Genomic DNA, 15,550 nt, shown 5'->3' with positions numbered 1-15,550 from the left:
TATGTCAATTTACAAAATAACCAAACTTTGGGCTAGATGATGCACCTTTCCATTAATTTACTATATACATAAGTAACTTGCTGCACAGGCAACGATGCACCTTTCCTTTAACTTGCTATATACATACTTTCCCTAAAATGGCTTTTCTACTTGGTTTTCTCTACTCAGGACACTATTTAAACTTCTTTAAATGAGGAACAATCATCAGGCTCATCCGTAATCAACCACCAATGGTGGGGATAGGTTGCATAAACAATTTATATGAACCATGCAAGAACATGTTGTACATGTTGTAAATATATTTTTAATCCAATCTGCATAAATTGAAATAGGCCGATAGCATGGTGATTACTTTCAGTGATGTACATCCTCTTATATTCCAAAACTACCGAGTTAAATTTCAGTAAATCTATAATCAACAGTCAGAAACAAAGAGAGAGTTTACTAGATATTTCCTATTAACAGTAGCTTAGTTCCATTTTCTCTTGGAATAATATTTTCTCTGTTACAAGAAGATCAATAGTCAAGTAAAGTATTGGACTCTTCATTTCTTCTACCTTAAGAATTCTTGCCTTGAAAAGGAAGTTGCTAATGATAATGTACCACACATGTACGGATACACCTTTAAAATTAACTATAGCGTAGCTCCATTTCTCTTGGAATAATATTTTCTCTGTAACAAGAAGATTAAAAGCCAAGTCAAGTACTGGACTCATTTCTTCTCCCTTAAGAATTCTTGCCTTTGCTAAAGATAATGGACCACACATGTATGTATACACCTTTTAACTTACTTAAAACTTCTCTTCTACTTCATTTTCTCCACTCTCTGTTCTCTGAATCCTTCATTGGACTCCTCTCCAGCAAAAGTAGCTTGGTTATCACCAGGTACTATATATGTTTTTGTCATATAGCATCAGTTACTTTCAAAGTTAAGTTCTTGAGCATCAGAGCTAGAGTTTCTAGCATGCATGACTATATGGGCTGTTTTCTCTGTAGAATTATGACTTGTATTACTTATTTAATCTTAGCTTTTTTTCATCAGTGTTTAGAATGTTTTAATCATTATTTCAATCCCAGAAAGCTCTAAACATTGAAGATTTTTACGACTTGTAAACCTTAATTGATGATCAAATTAATTACACATCTCCACCATCTCTTTGTTCTGGTTATTCTGAAGATGTTCATTTCTAGCCCATTGAACTCCTTTAACTGAGTTTATGAAATTTTTTATATAAAACTCATTACTTTGTTCAATGATTTATGTTTTTTCCTATATGTACAATATGTATGTGAACATTTCCGCTAAGAAAAAGTCCTTGAATCTTCCAGCCTTGTGGAGATCAGCTTAGAATCATGGTGTTTTATTTGTTGAATTTCTGCCATTTGCAATTAGATTTTGTTTACGAAATCCAATAACTATATATGCTTTTAGTTAGAAAATGAGATTTTGCATAGATTTCAAAATTTCTTGAAGTGTATGAACACAAGGCTTCAGACTTAGATAAGTAATTGATTAAGCATTGATTTTGCTGGTTGTATTCAGTTTTGAACAAAGCAAGATTTGAAAGCATATTCTCAATGACTACGGAGGAAGCAAAAGCAATTAGCTTGAAGACCTTGGTGTATGAAAAGAACAACAGAGTTATATTTGTGGAATCAGATGAGGACTTTACTGATGTTCTCTTTAGTTTCTTGACAATGCCCATGGGAACAATCATCAGGCTTATTTCTAATCATAATCAACCACCAACAGTGGGGATAGGTTGCATGAACAATTTGTATGAAAGCATTAAGAACCTTGACATGCAGTGTTTCTGGACTGAAGCGTGCAAGACCATGTTGCTATGCCCCAGAAATGTCGCTGCGCCTCAGAACGAGAGACTAAAATTGCAAATTGACGATGGTGAGGTGCCGAGGTACTTCTTGTGCACTAAGGATTGTACCCTTTCTGGGCACAAGTTACTCAGTCTCTACCCTAATGCTGTTTGCGATTGTGGAGGGCTCATGGATACAACGATCGAGTTGTCAGATGCTCAAGATAGAGGAGTGTTTGTTAAAGGACGGACCCAATTTATAATAAGTGATGAATTACAAGTAAAGCCCTCATCAATAGAAGCAAGCCTTTCTGAGGTGTCCAAGCTAGGACTCATGGACTTTAGCGCCGTTGAGGAGTACAACATCGACATAGGAGTAGATGAGGTAACTATTTCATTCTGATTCTAAAATTTAATAATTTTATCAGATTCTACCATTATTTGTAGTTAAGAACCGTTTTATAGGATCAAACTTAGTACATGAAGAAACCAATTTGTACTTTTGATGAACATCTCGTGGAAATAATTCACCTTCAATGCACTTTGCTTTTTTAGAAGTAAATGATGGGGATTAAAGAAAAAAGGAAAGAAAAATGTTTCGCAGTAAAGCCAAAATGTCAGAAGTTAACTAGTCAACAATTATAATTGGCAAAAGGTAGGGCTTTTGAATTTGATCTACTATCATCTTTTATTATATCAGTTCTCTGAATATGATTATTAAGTTCACAATTTGTTAGATAGCTGAACTGTGGTTGTGTTCGTAACCTATCATTGTCAGCCTTCTTTCAGGTTCTCACTTTACTGAAGTGTTCACTGATGTCAAAGAAACATTTGACAGAGACTTTGTTGAAACGAAATTCAGCACCAAAGTTCGGCAAAGAAGATTTTGATCAGAACATCTATGTTGAATCTACAGTAGAAGAATCAGAATCAAATGTGGATGGGAAGATTCATGTAAAGCTTATCATCAATAAATCCAAGAAAATGGTTTGTTTTGCCGAAACAAGTGAAGAATTTGTTGATTTAGTCTCCAGTTTCCTAACTGTTCCACTTGGTTATATAATAAAAGAAATGCAGGGAAGCATTTCAATAGGATCCTTAACTAACCTATACAATAGTGTCCAGGAACTTGATGTTGAGAAATACTTGAAATCTAATGAGCACAAGGAAATGCTCATCAGTCCGAAGCTCGCCCCTGATTTTAGCCATGAGAACAATCCTTTAGACATTGAAGAAGGTTTGCACCCAACATACCGTGCTACAGAATATTATGTATATCCTCATCGTTATGAATTGACTTCTGATGGTCAAATTCCTTCTGGATCTACTTTGAGAAGTTCAATTTTAACTGTCAAGGATCCTAAGTCTCATTTTAAAGAAGCCAAAAGACGAGGGTTTGTGACTGGACCAACAATGTTTACCGTAACTGACAATCTGATCATCACACCCATGTCTCAAGTCCAAAGTCTGTGTCTTTTGAAAGAATTGAAAGTATCTATTAGCGATATTGAGGAGCGTGTTGTGCATGTGGGTAGTGAGAAGGTAAGTTGACATAAATATTTCATTATTAAACTCTAACAAAGCATCCCATGATTTCTGATGGTAGTTTCTTTTGACTATTTTGAGATCTTGCTATAGAGATGCATGGTGATTTTGGCATATAACCTTTAAGAATTTCTTCGAAATTCAAGTCCCTATGATTTAACTTTAACCTGTTAGAATGTTACTATTGGAAACCATAAAGTATGATGAGTCCAGCTATATATATCATTTTCAGTTTCTTAGTGCAAAACATTATTCTAGGACATTATCACAGAGATTCACCCAGCAAGGTGCAGCAAACAATATAAAGTTTCGTACATGTATTTTAAGGTTTTTCCTTACATTGGCAAGAGCAATAGAGGTCTTATTAGCTTTAAAGTAACAATGAAGAACTGTATCAGCCAAATAGCTTATTCCTTCGTAAGGTTTTAGATTCCCACACTATTTGTATCTTTTATTATTTTGTTGTTGTAAGTCTTGTCAAATTGCAATGCATTGCCATCTACAAATGCATTGTTTTCAATCAATAGTAAGTGACAGTATAGAAGTAAAATACAAATGCTATCAGATTATTCTGCCAAGCCAATAATCTACCACACTAAGCTAGTGCCAATTCTACTTTTGTTTATGCATTAACACCTCCCATTAATTAGACTATATAAATGGAGAGCTTTGATTCAAAAGCTGTTCAAGAAGAGAATATTGAAGATTATCTGAAAGCATGATATCAATTCCCTTGTTGATACCTTATGAATCTGTTTCCCTTGTTGATACCTTATAAATTTGTTTTACTTTGCAGGCTTTGCATCTATTGGTGGCTTCTTTGATATCAGAATTTGCTTTGACCAATGCCTTTCTGAGAGTGCCAAATTCAGAATAGTCAAGATAATTTTTTTCAGCTAAAATATAGAATGTTGTTCATGTGAAACCTTTTTATATATTTTGTTAAAATTTGTGTTTGTACTCTAGCATGCTCTTAGACAAGAGGGTATTGCATATATGTTACTACAAAGGATTTGCATTGTATTTGCAATTTGAGTTTGCTGATGTGCGTACCAGCTTTCTTTCTTACAAACACACACAACAAAACTATGTTTTTCTTCTAATCTGCACAAATTGAGAAACAAGACATCTGTGTTACAACTGTCAGGTTTTTATGCGAGTTTGGAAACTAAACTTCTGAAATTTTTATTTTTATAAAATTTCCAGAAGCAAGACGCATGAATAGGCAAATGACATGGTGTTTGTGGACTGAAAAATTGGCTCAACTGAAAGCCAATAAATTATACATTCATACGTTTTGTTTAAGATGTGGGAAGTAATAAACTTTGTTTCCAAGAAAAAGTGACCCTAATTTGACATCAGATAGTGGTGTTAATAGTTAAGAATGAAGGGATAATGAATTATCTTGTAATTGGTAGCTTGTGAGTTTTCTTTATATATCTATATATTAATTACAAAAGTAACTTTTCCCTTGACCAAAAACACAAATTATGTCAACAAAATTACAAAATAACCAAACTCTTGGCTATATATATATATTAATTTTGAGTCATTTGAGCTCTTTCAACTTCCTTCATTAATTAATCCACCTTGCCTTGGCATCATTCATGCATTATTCTTTGATCCTCTTACTGTATATATTCTTTCCTAAAATTTTCTGCTCGGTACACTCTTTGATCCTTTCTAAAATCTTATTACGATTCTTTCCAGCAATGTGCTAGCTGGAAACCAGGCACCATATCTTACTTTATAATGTATTTGTCCGTAGAGTTGCAACATTTTTGTTAGCTTAAGTTACATGTTTTGGACTGTTAATTTCTTCTCCCTTAAGAATTCTTGCTTTAAAAAGGCAGTTGCTAAAGATGATGGACCACACATGTAGGGATACACCTTTAAAATTAACAGTCGCTTAATTCCAGTTTCTCTAAGAATATATATTTTCTCTGTTACAAGAAGATCCAAAGTCAAGTCAAGTCAAGTACTGGACTGTTCATTTCTTCTCCCTTAAGAATTCTTGCCTTCAAAAGGAAGTTGCTAAAGTTAGTGGACCACACATGTATGGATGCACTTTTTAACTTACTTAAAACCTCTCTTCTGCTTGATTTTCTCTGCTCTCTGCTCCCAGAATCCTTCATTGAACTCCTCTCCAGCAACAGTAGCTTGGTGATCACCAGGTACTATATATGTTTTTGTCATATAACATCAGTTACTTTTGAAGTTAAGTTCTTGAGCATCTGAGCTAGAGTTAATCGCATGACTATATGGGCTGTTTTCTCTGTAGAATTATTACTTGTATTAGTCATTTTATCTTAGCTTTTATTCGTCAGTGTTTAGAATGATTTAATCATTATTTCAATCCCAGAAATCTCTAAACATTCAAGATTTTAACGACTTGTAAACCTTAATTAATGATCACATCTCCACCATCTTATTGTTTTGATTTTTCTGATGATGTTCTTTTCTAGGCCGTTGAACTCCTTTAAGTAAGTTTATGAAAAAGTTTATATAAAACTCGTTACTTCGTTCAATCATCAATGATTTATGTTTTTTCCTTAATGTACAATATGTATGTGAACATTTGCGCTAAGAAAAAGTCCTTGAATCTTCCAGCCTTGTGGAGATCAGCTATGAATCATGGTGTTTTTAAATCAATTTATCCTTTTCCTTGTTTCAAGAAAATGGCTATTTGTTGAATTTCTGCCTTTTGCAATTAGATTTTGTTTACGAAATCCAGTAACTATATATGCTTTTAGTCAGAAACTGAGCTGTTGCATAGATTTCAAAATTTCAATTTCCTGAAGTGTATGAACGTACAAGGCTTCAGGCTTAGATAAGTAATTGATTAAGCATTGATTTTGCTGGCTGTATTCAGTTTTGAACAAAGCAAGATTTGAAAGCATATACTCAATGACTACGGAGGAAGCAAAAGCAATTAGCTTGAAGACCTTGGTGGATAAAAAGAACAACAGAGTTATATTTGTGGAATCAGATGAGGACTTTCCTGATGTTCTCTTTAGTTTCTTGACAATGCCCATGGGAACAATCATCAGGCTTATTTCTAATCATAATCAACCGCCAACAGTGGCGGTAGGTTGCATGAACAATTTGTATAAAAGCATTAAGAACCTTGACATGCAGTGTTTCCGGACTGAAGCATGCAAGACCATGTTGCTATGCCCCAGAAATGACGCTGCACCTCAGAACAAGAGACTAAAATTGCAAATTGACGATGGTGAGCTGCCGAGGTACTTCTTGTGCACTACGGATTGTACCCTTTCTGGGCACAAGTTATTGAGTCTCTACCCTGATGCTGTTTGCGAATGTGGACAGCACATGGATAGGACAATGGAGTTGTTAGAGAAGACTGTACAAAAGTTAGTTTTTGATGCTCAAGATAGCGGAGTGTTTGTTAAAGGACTGAACCAATTTATAATAAGTGATGAACTACAAGTAAAGCCCTCATCAATTGAAGCAAGCGTTTCTGTGCTATCGAAGCTAGGACTGACGGACTGTAGCACCATTGAGGAGTATAACTACTACAACATCGACGTAGGAGTAGATGAGGTAACTGTTTCATTCTGATTCTAAAATTTAATATTTTTATCGGATTCTACCATCATTTGTAGTTAAGAATCGTTTTGTAAGATTAAACATGGTACATGAAGAAACCAATTCGTACTCTTGATCAGGGGCAGACCCACATGGGGTCAAGTGACCCCACTTGGAATTTTTTTAATGTTTTCATTTTGGCCCATAAAAAAACTAAATTACAAATTACGTAAATTAAATTAATTAAAAATTTTACTTTTCTCTAAAAATATATTTTTCCCTTTTTTCTCCAATTCCAACTTTTTCTCTTGTCCAACGTGCCCCACTCCATCTCTCCAATCCCTATTTTTCTCTAATAATATATTGAAATTTATGCAATCATTTAATTTTGTATTTAATTTATTTATGATGAAAGATTTACTTAGCTTTACAAATGAACATTCTCAAGCACTATAAAGAAAAGATCAAGATATTGTAAAGGTTATGAATTTGATTGAAGCATGTAAGCAAACTTTATAATTGATGAGGGATAGTGTGTGGGAGAATTTACTTAGCAAAGTTATAAAAAACGTGCATTATTACCGTATTAAAGTATTTTATAGTGTCCTAGATATATAGCTTCAATGGTTGAATAATCGTTTTATTGAGGTAAATACTGAATTATTTTTGTTTGGCATGCTTATGTCCAAATGAAAATTTTGTTACTTTTGATAAGCAAAAATTGATGCGTCTTGCTGAACTTTATCCATAAGATTTTTCTAACTTAGAATTCATAGCACTTGATTCTTAATTTGATATTTACATTTTGGATGCTCTAATGTCAAATTTATGAAATTGAATGGGATTGAAGATCTTGCAAGAGTGATGGTTGAAACAAAGAAGGATAGAGTGTTTCCATTAGTTAATCTATTAATAAAATTAGTATTGATTTTACCGGTAGTCACTGTTAGTGTAAAGAGAGCATTTTCATCAATAAATGTTGTGAAGAATCATTTGCGAAATAGAATGAGTGATTAATGGTTGAATGATAGTTTAATTTTGTATATAAAGAATGATGTATTTGATAATATTGATAATGAAATCATTATACAATATATTTAAAAGATAAAATCTCGTTGAGGATAATTATAAATATATTAGTTAACGAGCATTTTATTAATACAAATATTTGTGTTTATTTATATTTATATTTATGTTAATTGTTATTTTAATGTTTCACCCCCTAAGTTTCATTCCTCCTAGGTCTGCCCGTGCTTGTGATGAACATCTCCTGAAAATAATTCACCTTCAATGCAGTTTGCTTTTTAGAAGTAAATGATGGGGACTAAAAGAAAAAAACGTTTCGTAGTCAAGTTAAAATTGTCAGAAACTAATTAGATCAACAATTATAATTGACAAAAAGTAGGGCTTTTGAATTTGATCTTGACATAGAAGGCTTAGTAGATGACTTCCTGGAGAGGGCTGAGTGTCAAAAGCTCAAACGTGGGCATACCAACTTAAAATAGCCATGACTTTTGATTTATAAGGAGTTACGGGACCTATAAGATATTAACAAAAAGTTTGTTTCGAGCCCGACAACGTGGCAACCCGCGTCCTTTGTTAGGTGTCGTATTCAAGCCCAAAATCCACTGTTTCGACTTGTTAAGGGGGCGTTTAATTTTTTGTGTGTTTTTCCTCTTTTATTAAGAGTTATTTCTAATGTGATAATTAGTCAAAAATTAGGATTTCCTTTTTTCTTTTAATTAATTTGTTTTTTATTTCCTTATTGATTGAGAGTCTTTTCTTAGGTTTAGTTTTCACCACCCTCCATAAAGGTATTATTTGTTTTTTTAAGATATAAAATGATTTTCACATTTTCCTTCAATTTTATGAATTAAGTTTCTATGATTGAGACTTGTTAATAGACCATAAAGGCATAATTGTGTGTTAGTCTTGTTTTTACGCTCGCTACGTAAGATCTACTATTATCTTTTATTATGTCATCTCTTTGAATATGATTAATAATTTCCCAATTTGTAAGATAGTTGGTTGTGCTCGTGACCTGATGCCTTCTTTCAGGTTCTCACTTTGCTCAAGTGCTCACTAGTATCAAAGAAACCTTTGACAGAAACTTTGTTGAAACAAAATTCAGCACCAAAGTTCGGCAAAGAAGATTTTGATCAGAATATCTATGTTGAGTCTACAGTGGAAGAACCAGAATCAAATGTGGATGGGAAGATTAATGTAAAGCTTATTATCAGCAAATCCAAGAAAATGGTTTGTTTTGCCGAAGCAAGTAAAGAATTTGTTGATTTAGTTTCCAGTTTCCTAACTGTTCCACTTGGTTATATAATAAAAGAAATGCAGAGTGGCTTTTCAAAAGGATCATTAACTCACCTGTACAATAGTGTTAAGGAACTCGATACTGAGAAATACTTGAAATCTGATGAGCACAAGAAAATGCTCATCGGTCCGAAGCTCGCCCCTTATTTTAGCTATGAGAACCATCCTTTAGGCATTGAAGAAGGTTTGCACCCAACATACTGTGCTACAGAATATTGTGATGTATATCCTTGGCGTTATGAACTTACTTCTGATGGTAAAATTCCTTCTGGATCTTATTGGAGAAGTTCAATTTTAACTGTCAAGGATCCTAAGTCTCATTTTAAAGAAGCCACAAGAGGAGGATTTGTGACTAGACCAACAATGTTTACCGTAACTGACAATCTGATCATCACACCCATATCTCAATTCCAAAGTCTGTCTGTTCTGAACAAATTGAAAGTACCTTTCAACGATATTGAGGAGCGTGTTGTGCATGTGGATCGTGAGAAGGTAAGTTGACATAAATATTTCAGTATTAAACTCTAACAAAGCATCCCATGATTTTTGATAGTAGTTTCTTTTGACTATTTTGAGATCTTGTTATAGAGACGCATGGTGATTTTGGCATACAACCTTTAAGTATTTCTTTGAAATTCAAGTCCCTATGATTTAACTTTCTTTCATTTTGCCTAACCTGCTAGAATGTTACTATTGGAAACCATCCAGTATTCTGGGACATAATCATAGAAATTCATCCAGTAAGATGCAGCAAACAACTTAAAAGTTTCATACATGTATTTTAAGGTTTTTCCTCACATTGGCAAGAGCATTAGAAGTCTTATTTGCTTTTAAGTAACAATGAAGAACTGCATCAGCCAAATAGCTCATTTCTTCATAAGGTTTTAGATTCCCATACTATCTGTATCTTTTATTATTTTTATGTTGTAAGTCTTGTCAAATTGCAAGGCATTGCCAGCTACAAATGCATTTTTTTCAATCAATAGTAAGTGACAGTATAGAAGTAAAATATACAAATGCTGTCAGTTTATTGTGCCGAGCCAATAATCTACCAAACTAAGCTACTGCCAATTCTGTTTTTGCTGCTGCATTACCACCTCCCATTAATTAGACTATACAAATGGAGAGTTTTGATTCAGAAGCTGTTCAAGAAGAGAATCCATTGAAGATGATGTGAAAGCATGATATCCATTCTCTTGTTGATACCTTATGAATTTGTTTTTTGATACCTTATGAATTTATTTTACTTTGCAGGCTTTGCATCTATTGGTGGCTTCTTTTGTATCTGAATCTGCTCTGACCAATGCCTTTCTGAGAGAGCCAAATCCATATTTCAACTAAAATAAGGAATGTTGTTCATGTGAGAACTATTTATAATTTGTGTTTGTGCTCTGGTATGCTCTTAGATCAGAAGGTATTCCATATAAGTATGTTACTACAAAGGATTTGCATTGTATCTATTTATTGTGGGACAGATTTCCAATTTTAGCTCCAACGTGGATAGCATTCAAAAACAAATGGAGTATGATCTATAAAAAACTGGAGGTAAATTTGATTTATACCTATAAACAATATATGAGTCACGGCTACAAGATTGAGAAACCAATTTCTGTTCTCTTCTACATATTAATACTTTCTCTCTTACAAGAAGATCAAAAGTCATCATTCATCAACGTCAAAAGCAGCATTGCACTGTGACACGATCTCATGAGAATTTTACTCTTTTTGGTGATCAGAGTTGTTTCGGTCATCTTACACGTACATCAACTAATCCTCTTGAGCTCTAAAGTTGACGACAAAGTAAGCACCTCAGTAGCCACCCCTATTAGGGACTGTGGAAACTCGAACTCAAGAGCTCTTGAAACCTCCTTTTGTTTTTTTATCACTAGACCACCCAGTGATGATTACGGGGATAAGTAATATTGTACCATTAGAAATAAAACACATGAACTAGGTCATTCATACGGTATCTGAGTGATTACAATTGCTATTTGAACTAATTTGCAATCAGATGGTGTGGTGTGAGGTCCATAAGATGGGACTCCTTGCACTGTGACACGATCTCATGAGAATGCAAGGTTCATAAGGATGATTCTATAAATTAAGTAGACGTAAGTCTAATAATACAATCGTTTATGTCAAGCTCAAAAGTAAATCCAGGCAAACAAAGTGCACTTTTCAGGCCGTGACACAAGGATCATAGGGTGCATTTTGGATAAGAAAAATATTATCCTTACAAAGAAGGTTACAAAGTGACATCATCCAGAAGAAAAAAATAAAGAAAAAACAAAAAAAGGGAAAGAGAGAGAGAGAAAAATCATGAAAATAAAGGATAGGGATTATCTTTGTATGCCCTCTTTGTATGTGTCTTTGTAAAACTAACATTGCTCTTTGGGTAAATGACACTTGTAATCTCAAACAAATGTATGTAATTTTTGAAAGCTTATTTGAAACCCAAAAATATATCTGTATAAGCTCAAAAACAAATCCATACAAATTGGACACAAATTACCCACCCATGGATAGTCCAATGGTAAACACGAATCAAGGGGCTATGCATGGCGTCAATCCATAGTTTTAGATTCGATTCCTCGTCAGGACAAAGGTGATTTACCTGGGGCTACAGCATTAGATTGCTGCTAAGAGCGCATAAACTGATATAGACATCTTAATTAACAAAAAAAAAAAAAAAAAAAAAGGGACACAAATTCACTCACTATTCCGAGATAAATAAAAAGTCAGGTCAATTATGGGACTGCTGATTTCTTCTCCATCAAGAAATTCCTTTCCTAAAGATTGCTAAAGATGATAGGTCTACACAGTGATGCACCTTTAACTTACTTTACTGTCTCTACAACTGCTTTTCTACTTGTTTTTCCCTTCGCTCTCCGACCCTTCCTAAGTCCTTCATTACACTTCTCAAGCAACACTACCTGCATTTGGTGATCATCAGGTACCCATACATAACTTCATCATAAATCATCACTTCTTATATAATGTTGGGTTTCTTAGCTAGCTGATAGAGACTTTTCTGTTAGTTGTTTAATCTTCTTCAATTATACATGCTTGGAATGATTTAACTGTTATTTCAACCCCCACAAGGCTATAAACATTGAAGATTAGAGTGATTTCAATGGGATTAATTTTAATGGTTTAGTTCCAGACTTCCACTTATAATGAACAATTATTTTCTCAGAATATTTACTACCTTGCTCTCTTAATAGTGTGAGCAGTTTCTTTTTTTGTTTTGGGATTAATTTTACAATGCATAAATATTTCCTGCGGACAACAGCTTAATTTGGATCACAGTCTTTAAATTATCATTTTACTTCATGAAAATGGGTATATTCTGGAAATAATTAAGTTCCAGTATGTGATAAACAAATTTAACTTGCAAAACTCTGAAATTCCAATCATATCAGTGCGTATGTTTCAGTGGAAATGGAACTTTTTACAATTCTTTAAGTGAATGAAAAAGGCTTCAAACAGATAACAAAAATCTTTAATTAACTTTTTCTCTGACTTGTAGGTTTGGGCACCTGAAACGGAGAAAGAAGAGAAAACATATAATCAATGGATGAAGAACATGTAAAACCTATTAGTTTGAAGGCCTTGGTGGACAAGGTGAGCAAAAAAATTATATTTGCTGAATCTAATGAGGAATTTATTGATGTCCTCTTCAGTTTCTTGACGATGCCAATGGGAACAATCATCAGGCTCATCCGTAATCGACCTCCAACAATGGGGATAGGCTGCATGAACAATTTATATGAATGCATTGAGAATCTTGATGTGAAATTATTCAGGACTGAATCATGCAAAAAAATGTTGTTATATCCCAGAAATGCAGCTGCAGTTCAGTGCAGGAGACTACAATTGAATATTGATGAGACTGAGCCGCCGAGGTACTTTCTTGGCAATCCCAGTAGTTGCACTCATTTAAGTCACTATAGAGACGTTATTTGTCCCTTTGGAGAGTGCCTAAATATTGAGAAGTTTCTTGCTCAAGATAGAGGGGTGTTTGTTAAAGAAATGACCCAACTTATGATAAGTGATGAATTATGAGTAATGCCCCCATCAACTGAAGAAAGCCTTTCTCTACTCTTCAATCTAGGACTGACCGATGGAAGCACCACCGAGGAGTGCAATCTTAACATAGGAGTAGATGAGGTAACTAGTGATTTTCAATCATGATTTGAGGTAATGCTATTAGATAGTAGATTAGTGACCAGATGTATTCTTTTAGGTTTTGACTTTGCTCAAGATGTCACTGGTATCAAAAACACCTTTGACAGGAACTTTTTTGAAGCACAGTCCAACGCCTGAGTTGGACCAAAAATATTTTGATATCAGCAAATCTGGAAGGGAGGAATCAGCAACAGATGTAAGCGGGAAGACTTTCATGATCAAGCTTATAGTCAGCAAATCCAAGAAGATGGTTTATTATGCAGAAACAAGTGAAGCTTTTGTTAATTTACTCTTCAGTTTCCTTACTGTTCCACTTGGATATGCATTGAAGATGCACACCGGCACTTGGAAAGGATGCATAAATCATCTGTACAATAGCATTCACGAACTTGATGCAGACCAATTTCTGAAATCAAATAAGCACAAGGAAATGCTTCTCAGTCCCAAGCTTGCCCCTAATTTTGGCTATGAGAATCATCCTTTGGGCATTGAGGAAGATAAACATCCACCTTACTATTATATATATGGTGAAGACAAACTGATTTCTGATGAAACAATTGTTCCCACAACGGGAATTTCACGTTTAACTGTTTTGGATCCTGAGTCAAGCTCTAAGGACACTGCAAAAGGAGGATTTGTTAAGGGACCTGCAATGTTCACCATAACTGACAATCTGACCATAAAGCCTATATCACCAATCTCATGTCTTTCTGTTTTAAAGAAATTGAAGGTAACTTTCAATGACATCGAGGTGCGTCTTGTGAAAGTGGGGTATGAGGAGGTGAGTTAGCATATTCAATTCTGAAATAAAAAGCAAATCATGATTTTTTGTTTTAAATTGAAATTCTTTCAAAAATCTTTAGGCCTTATTATAAAATTTTGTGAAATTTGACAGGCAAGTTTTATATATATCAATCATGTTCAGTCTAACAGATTTATCTTTCCTTTTTTGAGTGACAGGGTAAAATGTTACTATATATTTGGAAAATCATAAATCAATTTATGTATGGAATGTTGTTCATGAGAAACCTATTTATGTATGTGTTATAGTTTGTCTTTGTATTCTGGTTTGCTCTTTCTTAGAGGGTATTATTGCAGTATAATTATATAAAAGATTTGGTACAAGAGGTGCATTGTAGTGTAAGATATTTTCCGGTTTTGTCAGCAGTTTAGCCCTTAGTACACCTTAGTTACATTATTAAGTAAGACATGATTAGCAGGGAAAAATCTCCTTGTGGGTTGCATCTACCGTATTTTAAGGTTTCTGCCTCATATTGGGCAGAACATTAGCAGTCTTATTAGCTTCGAAGTGTGACTAAAAGATCAGCTAATTCGTTCAATTTTAAAATTCTCAAGGTTTTCATTTCCTGATAATTTGAATCTTTATATAATTCCTTGAATCTTATTGAATTGCAAGACAATGACATATCAAGACAGCTTGATGATAGATTGTAGGATAAAACCACTTTATAAATCCTTGCATTGTTTTCCTTGATTTTTCGAAATCTAATGAGCACAAGGAAATGCTCATCAGTCCGAAGCTCGCCCCTGATTTAGCCATGAGAACAATCCTTTAGACATTGAAGAAGGTTTGCACCCAACATACCGTGCTACAGAATATTATGTATATCCTCATGTTATGAATTGACTTCTGATGGTCAAATCTTCTGGATCTACTTTGAGAAGTTCAATTTTACTGTCAAGGATCCTAAGTCTCATTTTAAAGAAGCCAAAAGACGAGGGTTTGTGACTGGACCAACAAGTTTACCGTAACTGACAATCTGATCACAAACCCATGTCTCAAGTCCAAAGTCTGTGTCTTTTGAAAGAATTGAAAGTATCTATAGCGATATTGAGGAGCGTGTTGTGCATGTGGGCAGTGAGAAGGTAAGTTGACATAAATATTTCAATATTAAACTCTAACAAAGCATCCCATGATTTCTGATGGTAGTTTCTTTGACTATTTTGAGATCTTGCTATAGAGATGCATGGTGATTTTGGCATACAACCTTTAAGAATTTCTTCGAAATTCAAGTCCCTATGATTTAACTTTAACCTGTTAGAATGTTACTATTGGAAACCATAAAGTATGATGAGTCCAGCATATATATCATTTTCAGTTTCTTAGTGCA

The 15,550-nt window shown here is 34.1% G+C and overlaps 5 protein-coding genes across 5 annotated transcripts in view; all 5 read left to right on the top strand.

Annotated features, from left to right (window-relative positions):
• Nucleotides 1-838: 838 nt before the first annotated feature.
• On the top strand, nt 839-4,236 carry LOC116124557. Its single transcript, XM_031410276.1, has 4 exons — nt 839-885; nt 1,544-2,199; nt 2,604-3,356; nt 4,156-4,236. The coding sequence occupies exons 2-4, from the start codon at nt 1,579-1,581 to the stop codon at nt 4,234-4,236; spliced, it is 1,455 nt and encodes a 484-aa protein (XP_031266136.1). The 5' UTR covers nt 839-885; nt 1,544-1,578.
• Nucleotides 4,237-5,355: 1,119 nt separating this feature from the next.
• LOC116124574 overlaps nt 5,356-15,550 on the top strand; it is a 32,465-nt gene continuing 22,270 nt past the window's right edge. The window contains exon 1 of the mRNA XM_031410297.1: nt 5,356-5,533. The gene's annotated coding sequence lies outside the window, so the exon portion shown is untranslated. The remainder of the gene's footprint in view (nt 5,534-15,550) is intronic.
• Nucleotides 6,267-10,571, top strand: LOC116124555. Its single transcript, XM_031410275.1, has 3 exons — nt 6,267-6,923; nt 8,967-9,722; nt 10,485-10,571. Exons 1-3 carry the CDS (start codon nt 6,267-6,269, stop codon nt 10,569-10,571), a joined length of 1,500 nt encoding a protein of 499 aa, XP_031266135.1.
• On the top strand, nt 12,804-13,295 carry LOC116124554. Its single transcript, XM_031410274.1, has one exon. It carries the CDS (start codon nt 12,804-12,806, stop codon nt 13,293-13,295), a length of 492 nt encoding a protein of 163 aa, XP_031266134.1.
• On the top strand, nt 13,263-14,224 carry LOC116124573. The gene is made up of 2 exons (XM_031410295.1): nt 13,263-13,400; nt 13,477-14,224. Exons 1-2 carry the CDS (start codon nt 13,299-13,301, stop codon nt 14,206-14,208), a joined length of 834 nt encoding a protein of 277 aa, XP_031266155.1. The 5' UTR covers nt 13,263-13,298; the 3' UTR covers nt 14,209-14,224.

Source organism: Pistacia vera, unplaced genomic scaffold (genome assembly GCF_008641045.1).
Source record: "Pistacia vera cultivar Batoury unplaced genomic scaffold, PisVer_v2 Contig153, whole genome shotgun sequence".
Taxonomy (NCBI): Eukaryota; Viridiplantae; Streptophyta; class Magnoliopsida; order Sapindales; family Anacardiaceae; genus Pistacia; species Pistacia vera.
The sequence above is the reverse complement of the archived record's forward strand: the minus strand, read 5'-3'. Positions and strand labels throughout refer to the sequence as shown.